The sequence below is a fragment of the Dermacentor silvarum genome, chromosome 1, assembly GCF_013339745.2.
Source record: "Dermacentor silvarum isolate Dsil-2018 chromosome 1, BIME_Dsil_1.4, whole genome shotgun sequence".
Taxonomy (NCBI): domain Eukaryota; kingdom Metazoa; phylum Arthropoda; class Arachnida; order Ixodida; family Ixodidae; genus Dermacentor; species Dermacentor silvarum.
In genome coordinates this window covers 389,621,577-389,637,074 of record NC_051154.1, presented here as the reverse complement: position 1 = coordinate 389,637,074, position 15,498 = coordinate 389,621,577, and the positions used below count along the sequence as shown (strand labels likewise).

Below are 15,498 nucleotides of genomic sequence, written 5' to 3'. Positions count from 1 at the left end.
AGACCTACCTCCTCTTTGAGGTTCGCGACCAGCACCAGCACAGAAAACTCTGCAATCTCGTAACACTTGGTAATGTAAATATCACGGTGACTCCGCACCGATCGATGAACACATGCAAATGAGTAATGTCTGACGGAGACCTCCTGAACTTGACCGAAGAAGAGCTTCTCGAGGGCTGGAAAGAACAAAACGTGACACAAGTACAGCGAATAAAGATTAAACGAGACAACATTGAAATTCTCACGAAGCATCTAATCCTATCCTTTGGCTCCAGTACTCTCCCAGATACCTGTGAAACAGGATACACGAAAATCCGAGTAAGACCGTACATTCCGAATCCGCGCAGATGCTTCAAGTGCCAAAGATTCGGCCATGGCTCTCAAAGCTGCCGACACCGACTGACATGGGCAAAATTTGCTGATCATGAACATACATCTGACAACTGCACTGGCGCCCTGCACTGTCCAAATTGCGATGGTGACCATGCAGCATATTCTCGATCCTGCCCTACGTGGAAAAAAAGACATCATCACACTCAAAGTAAAAGAAAACATATCTTTCCAAGAAGCACGAAAGCGTGTTTTTTCTCTTTTTTTCTTCATATCGCAGTTTATGCTGGTGCGGCGCGTAAGGGGGCAGCGCCGCAGCAGACTCCGGCATCGGCACGGCACACACGAAGAGTGTGACCGCGGCTGTGCCACCAGCCCCCCAGGCGACAGCAGCCAGCGCTACTGCGCCGTCTCTGAAGGTGGGCCAATCGACCTCTGGGTTGGTGGCCTCCAAGACCCTGCTTTCGAGGCAAGGCCCACCCCGAAAACACCCCACTCGATTGAATGGAAGTCCAGCGGCTCCGTGGAGTCGATAAGACAACCCCAAGCCAGAAGGCGCATCCAGCGCCTCTGGAGAGACACGATCCTCGCGACCGCTCCAAGAAAGACAAAACCAGGATTACGGGACCTGGAAAGGCTCCATAAGCCAACTAGACTCGTCTCTTGACACACAGCCTAAAAACACAAACAATATGGATACACAAATATTACACTGGGACGTGAGAGGCGTAATGCACAACCTCGATGACATTAAAGAACTTTTACACAAATACAGTCCAAAGGTGCTGTGTGTTCAGGAGACACATCTTAAACCTACACAAACCAACTTTCTCCAGCAATACGCTATTTTCCGGAAAGACCGGGACGATGCTGCTACATGGTCAGGCGGTGTAGCTATAATTGCCGACAGAGGCGTTGCATTTCGGAAACTGCAACTCCAAACTCCTCTTGAAGCAGTTGCTATCGAAACAGTGATATTCAATAAACTAGTCACCATCGTGTCTATATACATCCCCCCCAAGTAATCAACTCTCTAGAACAACATTTCAAAGCTTTATTGATGAACTCCATCACCCTTACATAGTCGTTGGTGATCTAAACGCACATAGTACACTGTGGGGCGACTCTAGCTGTGATGCGAGAGGACTACTTATAGAAAACTTCCTATTCTCTTGAAGTGCCTGCTTGCTTAAAAAAATAGCCAACATTCTACAGCCCTACACACAAAACATTTTCTTCCATAGACATAAGCATAGCGTCCAGTACTATTGTGCCATATCTGAAGTGGGATGTGATTAATAACCCTTACGGAAGTGAGCACTTCCCCATCGTACAAGACCTTACAAAACAAGCTGAGCGCTCTACACATGTTCCTAGATGGAAAGTCGATTCAGCCGACTGGACGCGATTTCGGGAAGTAACACATTTGCCCTGGGACGATGTCCGTGCACTTGGTATTGACGATGCAGTAGCCTACTTTACAGCGTTTATGATTGATGCTGCATCATTATCTATACCCCAATGAAATGGGTCGCCATCGAAACTACATATGCCATGGTGGAATGAGGAGTGTATGGAAGCCTGGAAAAATCAAAACAAGGCCTGGAATCAATTCAATTCAATTCAGCTTTATTCAACATCTCTAAGATGTTTGGAGCACGGACAAAAAGCCTGAAAAGGCTTGACTGGGTCCGTGCACCAGAGCATGGCATACAGTGGTATAAGTCCCATACATGTACACAAGAAAATCAATATGCAGAAAACGCAAAAAAACTTCAGAAAACTGTACAAGAATGCAAACAGTGGGCAAATATGTGCATAAATAAATTCCATAAATATATACAAAACATTGCGAGAAATTCCCTGAATGAGAAATGGAGTTAATCGAGAAACACAATTAGCGTTTCAACAAAAAAGGTAAAACAATAGAGAGTTATACGTATAAGCTTCGAAGCTCATTAAAAGAGATCATTTCTACATCTGTGCCATTTTTGGCCAACTCATTTAACAAGTTAGGTAAAGTGTACCTTAGCATTTGCTTACCATAGGTCGTGCGGCATTTGCCAACTTTCCATTTTTCGGGATAGCGTGTGTGGTATGTAGGGGAATTTTTTGTCAACCTCGCCAGTGATTTCAGAAGGTAATTTTTCTTATTTGTTTCCAGCTTATGTTGCCGAAGTAGTCTGAAATTGTACATACATTGTACGTTAACAATCTTAAACCTTTTGAACATGTCCTCTGTGTGACTTAAGTAAGGAGCTTTAAAAACTAGGCGTATTGCACGCTTCTGAAGTGAAAGAAGTTTCTTTATATTTTCTTTTGTTGTTGTTCCCCAAACTAGTGCACCGTAGTTTAGCGTGGAAGAAAATAGAGCATTGTACAGAATATTATTAACTGAAAGAGGGAACGTAGCGCAATGTCGACGCATAAGACCAATTACTTTGGACAGCTTTTTTGACAGGTAATTAATGTGAGCATCCCAGGACAAATTATTTGAAAAAATTACGCCGAGCGTTTTAAAACTTTCTAGAACTTCTATTTCGAAATTGTTTAGTAATAGTCGGGGGAGTTCGCAGAATTTGTTTCGTGGGTGAAACAAAACGGCCTTAGTTTTATTAATGTTTAGCTTTAATTCATTATTTGTAGCCCATAAATAAATGCGACGAAGTGTTTCGTTTGCGCGAGAAGACAGGCACGCGACATCCGAGCCGGCAAAAAATAGGCTAGTATCGTCAGCGTATAATATATGTTTGGCCGTATGATCAATGTTAACAATTTCGTTAATGTAAAGAACAAAGAGAAAAGGACCCAAAATGCTTCCCTGTGGAACACCTAAATTAACTGGCTTTACTGAAGAAGGGTGACCATTAATCGTGACAAACTGCGACCGATGCTGTAGGTACGAATAAGTGACAGAGCTTTCCCTCGAATGCCATAATGCGGCAATTTTTGAATGAGTATGTTGTGATTAATATGATCGAATGCTTTTGTGAAATCTAGAAAGACGCCAAGGACCAAGCTCTGAGTTTCAAACATTTCAAGTATTAGTTCTTTTTGAGTGAGCAGTGCCAGCTCGGTAGATTTATCTTTTCTGAAGCCGTATTGTGAGTCAGTTATTATATTGTAGCGATCAGTAAATGAAATTAAACGCGTTCAAATTATTTTTTCAAGACCTTTTGAAAAGACTGGCAAAATGGAGATTGGACGATAGTTTGTAAGGTCGTTCTTATCACCTTTTTTGTAAATTGCTGTAATTTTTGCGCATTGCATTTTACGAGGAAAGACTGCACATGAAAGGCAGTTGTTAATTATATGCGTTAAGCAATGTGCGATCAAATCAATAACGAATTTTACCAGTTTTATCTGCAGATCCATCATATCTGTGGCCGTGCTGTTTTTTAAACTAGTGTAGGTTGTAATAACTTCCGATTCAGACACTGGCCGCAGAAAAATTGTATGCTCGCAACGCGGTTGCATGTAAGACAGGCTATCGCCTCCAGACGATAATGGGAGATTAGAAAGAAACGAATCATTAAATGCATTTGCTACTTCTACTCCAGAAATTTCCACGTTGTCTTTCGATATCCTTGTGATAGGTTCAGTACGTCTGCCAAATATCGCATTTAATTTGCGCCACATGTCTCCAGAACGTTGACTAGAATAAATTAAGCGGTTATAATTATATCTGTTTTTAGCAGCACGAAGTTCTTTAGTCACGTGATTTCTATGTTTTTTGAAGGCACTAAGCGCACCAGGACATCTAGTTTGAATGAATGTTTTGTACAGCTGTTCCCGTTTTCTTATTAGATGTAAAAGGTCAGTCGTTATCCATGGCTTACGAGCTTTCTTCGGTCGGTTAAATGTTTTTTGTGGAAAGCATGAATTGTAGACAGCTGTAAACTTTTCTAAGAATCTGTCGTAAGCGATTTCCGGATCAAATTCACTCAGTACATCATCCCAGTTTATACGTGAGATAGATTCACGAAAAGTGGTTAATGTTAAAGGGTTAATTGATCTGTAAGAAACCTGTCCTACTGGTGTAGAGTGATCAATAATTTTAGAAGACTCATTTACAGAAATAAATATTGGAAGATGGTCGCTGAGGCAGTAGTTAATGACACCAGAGTGCACGCGGTGCAAATCAACATTTGTAATGAAGAGATCGAGCAGCGTTTCTGTGGTTGTTGCCAGCCTCGTTGGAGAAGTTATTACATTTTGGCAATTGTGTATGTCTAAGAGAGACTCAAAGGCAGCTTTATTAGGATTATCTGCAAGTAAATTAATATTGAAGTCGCCACCTAAAATTATATGATATGTATGATAATTTACAAATTCACGGAGTGCATCTAAAGAGCTAAAAAAGCAGGAAATGTGACCGCGAGGTGGGCGATAGCAGACACAAAATAAAGATTTCTGTGATTTCAGAACAAGTGTTTCATAATCAGGAGTAGAACAACAAAATTCAGAAAGTAATTCGCACTGCACTTCCTTTGAGGCTAGAATAGACACGCCTCCGCCGCGCTTCTCATAGCCGTTTACAAAATAAGACTTATATCCTTGCATTTCAAACACATTCTCTTCGCAAGTAAACCATGTTTCCGTAAACATCACAATGTCAAACACAATTTTAACTTCGCCAAAGAAACATTCAATGTCATCGTACTTATTGCGACCGGATCTCAAATTAAAATGGACACAGTTACAGCATTGCTGAAATTCAGCTGCTGTTAGGTCACTTAGCTGCATCAGTTTTGCAACTTCATTTGTCGACGAAGCCATCACGGACGAGAAAAACAACACTTTTGCTCTAGTACTGGCTCGATAAAAACACAGATTGACCAGGATGCCTTAACCACTATTACCGCGCATGAACGACCGCGCCATGTCTGCCAATTCATGAAAAAGATTATCAGCACGCTCGTCACCAAAATGATAGCTGACATCACACTATATCTGACTTCATCATGCAATGACCATCCCATTTCAATGATTGTACTCAATATCGACAGCATTGCAGCTTGCGAAACTGTCCTCGTGTATGAATGCATCCACGATAACAGTCGTTGCCAAGAACAGAATCCATGTTCGTTATAGCATGTTTCTACAAAATATAATAAAAAAATAATGTGAGGTTTACACCTCGTTCTGCGCATTCGCGGTAGATTTAGTACTATCCGATTGGCTTCAACACCTTCTGTTATAATATGGCTTTTCTTACTAATGTGCCGCCGTAATCCGCTGTCTTCGTATTGCTCCATTTCGAAGTGTACTCGATAAGTATGCAGAGCTGTTCATTGGATCTTGTCCAGATCGTGCTCCTGCCTTATGGCAATCTGCTTCGTAACTCCCCAACCACAGAAAACCTAATTAACTTCAAGGCGATTAAGTCGCAAGGTAGAAGAATACGCCGCCGTGCTGAACGGGAAAGTTGGGAAAAATACATAAGCAATGTCAGTTCTTATACAGACGAACGCAAAGCCTGGAACAGGGTAAACAAAATAACAGGCCACGAAACTCATCCTCTACCTTTAGTAAACACACAAGGAGACACTCTTGAGGACCAAGCTGATTGTCTAGGAGCACATTTCGAGTATATTTCCAGTAAATCCCATTACACAGACACATTTCTGAAATACCAGCGACAAGCAGAGCGACAGCTTCTGAGTCGGAAAGACAAAGCCAATGCAGCGTACAATCGTCCATTTAGCGTGGCGGAGTTTCAGGCTTCACTGAATTGTTGTAACGAGTCTGCGCCAGGAAGTGACAGAATACTATATGAAATGATAAAACACTTACACCCTAAAACCCACAAGACACTACTGTCACTCTTTAACACCATGTTCTCTCCCGGCTACAGTCCGACTGCATGGAACGAAGCAATCGTAATTCCTATTCTCAAAGATGGCAAGGGGCCTTCTTAGGCCAGTAGCTATAGGCCTATAGCTCTGACAAGTTGTATATGCAAACTCTTCGAGAAAAGGATTAACCGGCGCCCGATCCATTTCCTTGAAAGCAACAAAATACTCGATCATATACAGTGCAGTTTCAGAGAAGGTATGTCCACAACAGACCACTTTGTTTGCATTGAATCTTATATTAGAGATGCTTTTATACATAGCAGTTTTGCCTCTCAGTATTTCTGGACCTAGAAAACCCTACTGAAAATTCCTATATATATAGGACCCGTACATACGATGTTATTGGATACGGGTTATGTATCATACGGGTGATATGGGGGCATATGGGTGATATGGGGGCATATGGGTGATATGGGGGCATATGGGTGATATGGGGGCATATGGGTGATATGGGGGCATATGGGTGATATAGGGGCATATGGGTAGTACAGGTGATATGGGGGTGTTCGAGCGATATAGGAATGCATTTTTTTGTGGGAGGTATGACCAATGTGGAATATGAAGCAATGTGTGTTTTAATTATGTGTTTCATGAGCACAGAAGACTGTGTAGATGTGTGTGGAAAGCATTGTGCACCATATGGAAAAAAACGATGTCTAAATTGTTTCCCCCTTAACACTATTTATTCAGATCATTCAACATTTCTGCAATAAACCGATTCATCTTTCTTAATCTGTCTGCTTTTGGCGTCTCGGAGGCCTTCTTGCTGACGTAGGCTGCAAAACCATCTGTCGAGAAACAGGAACAAACACAATCGAAGCAAGTTTTAAATATCCGTCAGTTGCTCATCTATGAAATCAAGTCTAATATTCCAAAATACGTTAGGTTTAATATACTCACTCGCAACAGCCTGCAGCTTTTCAGGCGTCAGTGCTTTCCGTGGTGGCGCCAGGTTTTCCTGCTTTAGGAAGCGCCGACAGGGTGCTCCTGTGAGGCTCCTATTCCTCAAGTTAGGGATACCCCACAGGAGCTTCGTGGCTTCCTTGCAAAACAAAGAGTCTTTTGGTCGCGACAACAGCCATGACCATTGCTCTTCTTTGACAAAGACACCTTTGCCAAGGTGCACCTGTATGGAAGAGTAATGTTCAGACTCAATTATTCATTTATTATTAAAATAAAATTATGTTTTAACAATGATCCTATTAAATAAATATTGCCTAAAAAGTAATATAAGGCGCTTTACATAAATGGCACCATGTTTATGTTGATATAGGCTTATGAGCTTCCTTTTTTTTTGCTGTGCCTATGAATATGTTGTGGAGAACATTGAGAAATAATTAATAACAGCCTTTAAAGCAACGTAATGCTTGCAGTCTTTTTTATTGAAAAAGAAAGTATATAGGCGAAAATTGTAAATTACCTCGTGACAATTAATGCATTCCCACGGCAGAGCATGATATCAGTGGCCTCATTTGTCAACCTAGTCATGCATGTCGTGTATTTTGCATGTGTGCAAACCACGGAAACATTTATAGTTCATTATATGGCACAAAGTTTCTATTCCCTGCGTCCAAGCTACAATGCACAACACACTCCAAAAATGCCAAAACTGAAACAGGTTGCTTAGGCTTGCATTCCAGGGATAAATAATAATACAGCTATTTCTGTGTGGCTGCCACTGAACACCCACATACCGCTCAATTTAGCAACTTCATTTAAAAGTTGTTTTGGTGCAAGATGGCTTAATTGACCCAACACTTCCACTCTCTCTGCTATTATAGAACTAATTTTTGAAATTCTTGCCGATGTTGGGCTGCTGAGCACGAGGTCGCGGGATTGAATCCCCGCCACAGCGGCCGCATTTCGATGGGGGTGAAATGCGAAAACACCCGTGTACTTAGATTTAGGTGCACGTTAAAGAACCCCAGGTGGTCCAAATTTCCAGAGTCCCCCACTACGGCGTGCCTCATAATCAGATCGTGGTTTTAGGCACGTAAAACCTCAGAATTTAATTGAAATTCTTGCCAGTAGAACACTCCTTAAAGGGTACATAACTCTCAGAGTATAAATAAAATTTGCTATGCAGCCTCATGAGAGGCCGTTTAAGGTAATGTTATCTTTGAATGTCACCATTTTATTACAATTTACAAAAATACAATTAGGTATAATGTATGCACACAGAAAACTACAAGCATGGTGTCAAGTGCATCCGTGCAATTTGGATGTTAAGCCTATATGATGATGGTAGTGAGCAAAACTATCTGTCACCTTCAGCGACAAGTAATAATGTGTCATAGGGGCAAAGCATTTTTCTGAAAAATAAGTCTCCCTACCTCACTATTTACCAGAGCCAACAGTGGAGGTAGCGTGGCCATGGCATCTGCATCCTAAAAGACAAAGAAATAGTGAGTTAATAGGTAGCACAGTAAATTAATCCCGCACATGCACACCAGCGCATGTCAGTTTCCTCTTTCTTGCCAACGCACCTACCATGCCATGAAAGACAAGCATCTTCATAGATATACCTAAATGCACACATCAACATCTGACAAAAATGCAAGTACACTTTTGCTTGACAACACAATAGTGCTACTGTACTTCATATCAACTCTGTTCAGAGCTCTCAAAGCCACAGGTCATTTCAACCCAGAGGAACATCAACCAGAAGAATGGCTTTTCCATTGTCTATCCTCCCATGAACATCAGTTCAGTAAAAAAGAACTAGATATTGCCATTGCACAATGGAAGATGTTTTTCCTGTGACATTCATGCATTTCGTTATTGGTTGGCTTTTGGAACCTGCACCATTAATTAAACTACAAAGCACCTGTTTGGTAAAATGAAATACGAAAAATAAAAATTAATTTCTAGAGCTTTATATGCCAAAACCACCATCTGATTACGAGGCACGCCGCAATAGGGGACTGCGGGTTAATTCTGACCACCTGCCATTCTTTAATGTGGGTGATCGAACACATTTACTGCTTAAGTAAGTTTAGCTAAATAAAAGTTGTAATAACACAGTTCGTTCAAGGTATGCTACATAGAACCATGTGTCACATTCAATGATGCTGGCCTTCAGAACATTTAATTGAATAATGCAAAGCCTTCAGAATATTTAATTGCCTGATTATCAAGGAAACATTAAACAAATGCTTACTACACTAACACATTTTAATTACTGAATGAATCCAGAAATGAAGTGCAGAAGCTGCAATTACCATGATCTCGCAATTAATTAGTGTTCGCAGCAGCATGCACCTCGTGACTTCCTTCATGGTGAGCCACAGTACAAAAGTGCCACACCTTCATCTGAGACGTGCTTCACTACAGCGTGCACATCCCAATTATTTTTTTGCCAGTGAGCTGGTTAGAAACAGATTGCGCATCCATTGCAATGTAGCCGGCAGAGTGGATGCCAACGTGCAGGCCCCATGGTAGAATAACTCTTCATCCTTGGCCGGTTACACTGCGTTCATATTATGCGTGCGTTGGACTGAGCCAAACAAAACTACTGCTCGCTGCAACTGCTGCAAACAAAACAATGGTTGCTATTGATGCGATCATAGAGATGGCGACTAAACAGTTATGAAGACAGACTACCTGTTATCAGCTATCGGCAACACCATTTGCTCATTTTTCGAGACAACTTTTGCTAATCCTTGAGGTCGTATCTGAGCTCCTAACTTCACAGGTTACATCACAAATGCAAGAATTGTAAAAAAAAGGCACTCGGTATTCTACTAGTTACAAAGACACTATGGTGGTAAAGCGGCAAGCAAAATCACAACTGTCATAGAATGAGCAGCTTACAAATACCAAATTATTGATTGTGCAAATGTTCTGCTGTACATACCTGGTTGGTGTCTTCTGCGCGCACAGCATCACAAACCATGTCTGGTTGCTGTGGGAGCAAGTTTGGTTGTGGCGGCATTGGCTGTTGTGGCACCGGTATCTGCACTGGCAGTGCCTCGTGGGGCTTTGCAAGCAGGTTTGGTTGTGGCGGCAATGGCTGTTGTGGCACCGGTATCTGCGCTGGCACCGGTATCTGCACTGGCTCGTGGGGCTTTGGAAGCAGGTTTGCTTGTGGCTCTCCTGGTGGTACACTCTGGTCTGCCAATCGCTCGTGGGCCAATTGGGCATCTTGGCAGTGACTTTCAGTCTGACACAAACATAATAAGCAGCACCTTAGTTAAGCACAACCATAATTATGAAGTCATAATAAACCAGAAGAAAATGCTTTATAAAACCTAAAATAGTATGAAAAATGCATACAGATAGCACAAAAAACTGGAGTGCTCTCCCTTAAACCAGTTGCTGATGTAAAAAATATCAGAAGAAAGTAATACAAAAACGGAAATATGCAATACTGTCGACTTGCAGCTTCACAATCATGAATTGCAAGAAAACAAAGGGGAGATTCTGCTACACAGCAAGAGTGTTCTACATGTGGTGACCACAACATATTTATGACTAAATAATAAAGGAAAAAATTGCGTCAATTTTTCGGTCTATTAGCCGCGCCATATTAATGTCATTGTTCTACTCTGAACCAATATAAAGTGCTTGCACGTTCGATTCGGGAGCGTGTAAGAATTGGGGCAAATACTGCCAGATTATTCACCAGTATTGTTTTAGTTTTACTGCTTCTTGTTGAATTCAACCAGCCAGATCATTTGGTCAATTTTGTTTGTCCTGCCAGGGTCCAGATGACGGAAGTCGGCTGTACCAGGAAGCTTACAGGCCTAAAAACACTGAAACAGCTTGTACAATCGCATTTTTTTAAGCAATGTCAGCCCTCTTCACTGAGTGTACTTGCCATTGTGGGCTGCTGTGAACACATGCACATTGCTCACATGCCAATTAATGCTCTCTGCTTCCTGCACAACTTTGTGTAGTAAACTTCCTGTGCAAATGCACTGCCTAAAACAAATGCAGGTGCACCAGCAGAAATAACCTACTCATATTTTGTTAGCTCTGCAGTAGTCTTTCCATCACATAACATCCAGTGGGCTGCAATATGACACCTTCACCTAGAACACCCCCCCCCCTTATGGTGAACCCCACACCAGCTGCACCAGCTCTAAGATCACCTGTGAGCAATGATGAATGAGCTTGTCACATATGGCATTAGGCACATTGCTTTTTCTAAACTGAAATACTGTCCATTACCATCATCATCCACCATATCTCGTGTGCTCTTGTGCCAGTTCAAGATGCATGCCTGCTAGAATAAAGCAACAATTCTTCAGGCCTTGTCTTCAGCCTGATTGGCTTTTTTTGTTTCTCATTTACATATTGCTACAGGCCACCCAACCACAGTCTAAGATTTTAGCTACTAAGCACTTCACAAAATATTTAGTTCCGTTTTACCTATTAGTAAAGTGTACATTAAAAATTGGGGCCACATTTAGGGTAAAGGCATCATCCACATAAGAGAATACACGGTTATGGAATTTTGTCTATTTGAGCCATGCAATATGTTTTCTACCTAAAGTATAAACCGCATGCACGCAATCTTGTGCGTGACAGCAACAAGTGACGCGATGGAGATGGCTGTCACGTTCGCTCGTCGCCTACAAGTCGTACCGCATATGAGCGACGACTCCCCGGTGTTGCCGGTATGAGGGCAGCAAATACTTGCTGAAACTGGCGTGATGCGTGCTTTATTAATTTAAGTTCATGTGTTTTAGCGTAAAGAGCAGCATAAATATTTCTAAAGATGTTGCACTACGTTATTATCCTTGCACGTATCAAAATCAAGTCGTTTGCTCGTTCCATGCGACAATCGGTAGTATTTGACTAATGTATATCCAGTTCTGGCTTTGCGCTATTCGCTAGTCGCTCATAGTACTTCTGGGCGACGAGCAACGAATTCTAGATTTCCAGAACCAAGCGATCGAGCGACAAGAACGAGCGATCTGTTCGCGCACAAAATCGCTCTCATGTGGTTTGGGCTTTATGGTTTTAATAGGACGCAAAACAAAGCGGCATTAAACTGGGATAGAAATAAAGCATCTCTTGTAACCAAGTTTATTCAAAGCAGAAGGGTCCCTTTTGCAGAGCAAATGCCAGCGTGTGCAAATGTATCTGTGCACTGCGATCACACCACTAATATGAGATTGAAAAATGCATGCCTATCCAAACAAATAAAGAATTGACGTTCATTGCTGCACAGAGCCACAGACGTATCCCTGGTACAAATGTCCCGTGCCTTTTTAATGTAATATATGCCTCCGCTAACTCATATGCCTCTCTGCTGTGAATAAGCTTAGCTGCAAGTGATGCTGTTTCCTGTCCTGGTCGTCACTTTGTTCATGTCATGTAGCACCATAATGAGTATGAACTAGCTCAGCAACAAAAAGCGATATGTTTTTACCTCGTCATGAATGCCGCTAGTGCCTTCATTTTCCTGTAGAAAAGGTTCTACAGCTGCACTCCTTCGATGGGCTGGCTGGCTGAACCATGTTTCTAGAGAACAGCAGATGTGCAAAACATAGACATCAAATTTTGAAAGTACATTGGCCACCACATAGCCACATTTCTGCTGTACCATGTATCAAAACTAAAAAATGTAATTTTGGGGGTTTACCTTATACCACAACCTGATTAAATTCAACCACCTCCAGTTCTCTTAAAGTGCACCCCTCCAATCATGGTATATAATAAAACAATTGTGTACTGCGCCCACTTCACCCATGCTGGAATGCAGCCATCACGGCTGAGATCCAACCTGCGACCTTGTGTTCAGCAGCATCAGCATAACGCCATAGCAACTGAGCTATCATGGCAGGTTATCAAGACACAGTACAATGGACCTCTCCCTGTTTGCAAACATTGTGACGTAACTGTGGCGACCCCTTCCATCGTCCGCACCTTTGAAACGAGCGCTGGTTGGCAAAAAAACGTCTGAGCTGGTTGGCAAAAAACGCTAAAACAATAATTTCAGTGATTTGCCATTTGGGTGTTCCCATGGTGAAATGTATACAAGCAGCTTCGTAGGTGTCAAAACATGCTAGGAGCCGATTTTAGTAATACCTTTCAATCAATACTTATGCGCAGATTTTCTTCCTTTTTTGTTTTTTTTTTCTGCACACATCGCACATGGCACCGAGATACGTGTGCTCACTAATCAGCGCATTTCATCAATTCTCACCTGTTCAAGAATTACGGGTCCCGATGTTATATCGGCGCCTCATAACTATGACTGGCCTTATTACATGCAACACGCATTCAGTATCGCAAGCGAGATGTATTACTAATCACGTTGTATACCACACACACATAATGTGGTCCGTTTCCCTACGCAAAGATGAGCCAATATCGTTGCTTTTTTCGCCACACAACCCATCACTGACCACTATGTGCTTCACGTTCTTGTGTAAAAAAATCACTGATCACCATGTTCTTCAGTAACAAAGGCCAGCATCCTCAGATTTTATCACTGCTTAACACATGCCGATGTTCTCCGGCACAGAATACTGCTAATCGGCCTGCCAAGAGAATTGTGGAGGTTCATATAAAATGAAAAACGAAAAACACGCGTACATGTGGCGCCCTCCTACACCAAGCACTGCACGACTACACCGTGCAGAAAGCCGCCGCAGGCTGTGTTTTGCCAACCAGGGTCACTGCATGTGCGCCGGTGCTGGCGCGGTGTGACATACCCCAGGAGAGGTCTATAGAAAACATGGACCTCTACAGACTGCAGTGTATCAATATAAACTGCTAGATTTAAGAAATTAGAAGGCATCAACATGCATAAAGCTGCCGAAGTAAAAACATGCAAGATATGTGTAACTATACCACTCATCGAATATTTACAAAATCACAATGAGTTGAGAAATACATATAACTTGCCAAGTTTGTTGCACAGCAGATCTTGCAGCTTCCCATTTCGCTGCTCCAACACGTCTAGTTTCTCTTGGAGCTTCCTGACCTTTCTGCGAAGCTTAGAATTCAGTTGTTGCTCCTTTCTAAGTAGCCTTCTCTCCACAAGCTCTTCATCGGAGCTCTCCCGACTACTGCTCCTCTTTTTTGATTCCCCTGTTGCTGCACGTTTTCGCTTCTTCTCCTTCGGGATCTTGAAAATATACACATTAACTCATTATTAGTGTCACTCTGCATCGCTCAAGTGTTTCAAATAAGCATAAATTATTAGATGATCCATACTTTCAAGTAATACCTACTTCAATAACAAAGTTGTGGGTACTGCGACTTCTTTCAGTAATGAGTACCTATGCAGCCATACATATGCATTTATTCACACCTCACATAGTGCCTTGTTAACCGCCACAGCTGTGTCTAATTCTGCGTTTTAAAATGACTAAACTGCTGCACACATTACATGCATGCTGCTCTTTGATTAGCCTGATATAGCCGTATGCATTTATGTGAACATGTTTTATGCATTGTCTCATGAAGCCAACACCATGAGTGATGTGGCAGGCTGCCCGCAGGGGCGTCTGCGTTAGCAGGCGTTTGGTGTGTTGCGACACCACGGACCCGAGCACATGAGGGTTGGCCCCTCCCGCGTGTAGCCGTGCGCGGCTTAGCCGTGTCCGGGGAAAAGAGGATCCTGGAGGTTGAGCCGATACCGGGTGTTTGGACCTTTACGGCCCCTCGGTGGAGGCAACACACCTCTTTGGCCTCCGCTTCACGTAGACGGCACCCCCGGACTGACCCACCCGGGGGAAAACGGTAGTTGCCTTTTCCTGTCTCTCTCTCTCCAATCTTCGCCTATCCCTCTCACCTTCAATCTTTCCTGTCTTCTTCTGATCTACCTTGATTATAACATATGCGGTTATAGTAACAATGTACAGTTGGCATGGCAGTGCTTGCTTCATAACAATCTCTGCCGTGTCCCCTCGTTGGGCTCGGTGGTGGGTGACTGGCATTGATACCGAACAAACAACTCATTCCATGGGACCCTCGAAACCCTTCTCACCTGATCGTCCCCCGAAAAGGGGGCGCACCGACGCAACCTTTGAATTCTTTTGAAGAAACGAGACACATTCCCTAAGTATCATGTGATTCACTGTGAAAACACTGATAAAAAAGCAACAAATATTTCACCCTTCTTGGTGTCAAAATGTCTCACGGAGGTAATTGGAAGTGGCTACAAAGCCACCAAGATGGCAAGTGGGGACCTTCTGATTGAAGTAAAAGACAAGATGCAGTGCGAGAAACTAACAAACCTGGTGGCATTTGGCGATAAAACCATATCTGTTAGTCCACACCGAACAATGAACACCGTCAAGGGTGTGGTTTCAGACGACGACCTCATGGATTTGACTGATGAAGAACTCCTG

General features: G+C 42.5%; 1 protein-coding gene across 2 annotated transcripts in view; it reads right to left on the bottom strand.

The window, feature by feature from the left end:
• Nucleotides 1-6,836: 6,836 nt before the first annotated feature.
• Nucleotides 6,837-15,498, bottom strand: part of LOC125942468 (uncharacterized) — a 75,521-nt gene continuing 66,859 nt past the window's right edge. Inside the window, exons 4-8 of one of the 2 annotated variants that reach the window (XM_049660658.1) lie at nt 12,567-12,658; nt 10,044-10,349; nt 8,521-8,574; nt 7,088-7,313; nt 6,837-6,975 (exon numbers count right to left, since the gene is read on the bottom strand). In XM_049660658.1, coding sequence (XP_049516615.1) covers nt 6,866-6,975; nt 7,088-7,313; nt 8,521-8,574; nt 10,044-10,349; nt 12,567-12,658 — 788 coding nt within the window. In that variant the 3' untranslated portion in view covers nt 6,837-6,865. The remainder of the gene's footprint in view (nt 6,976-7,087; nt 7,314-8,520; nt 8,575-10,043; nt 10,350-12,566; nt 12,659-15,498) is intronic. The other variant, XM_049660659.1, reaches the window with a different exon arrangement.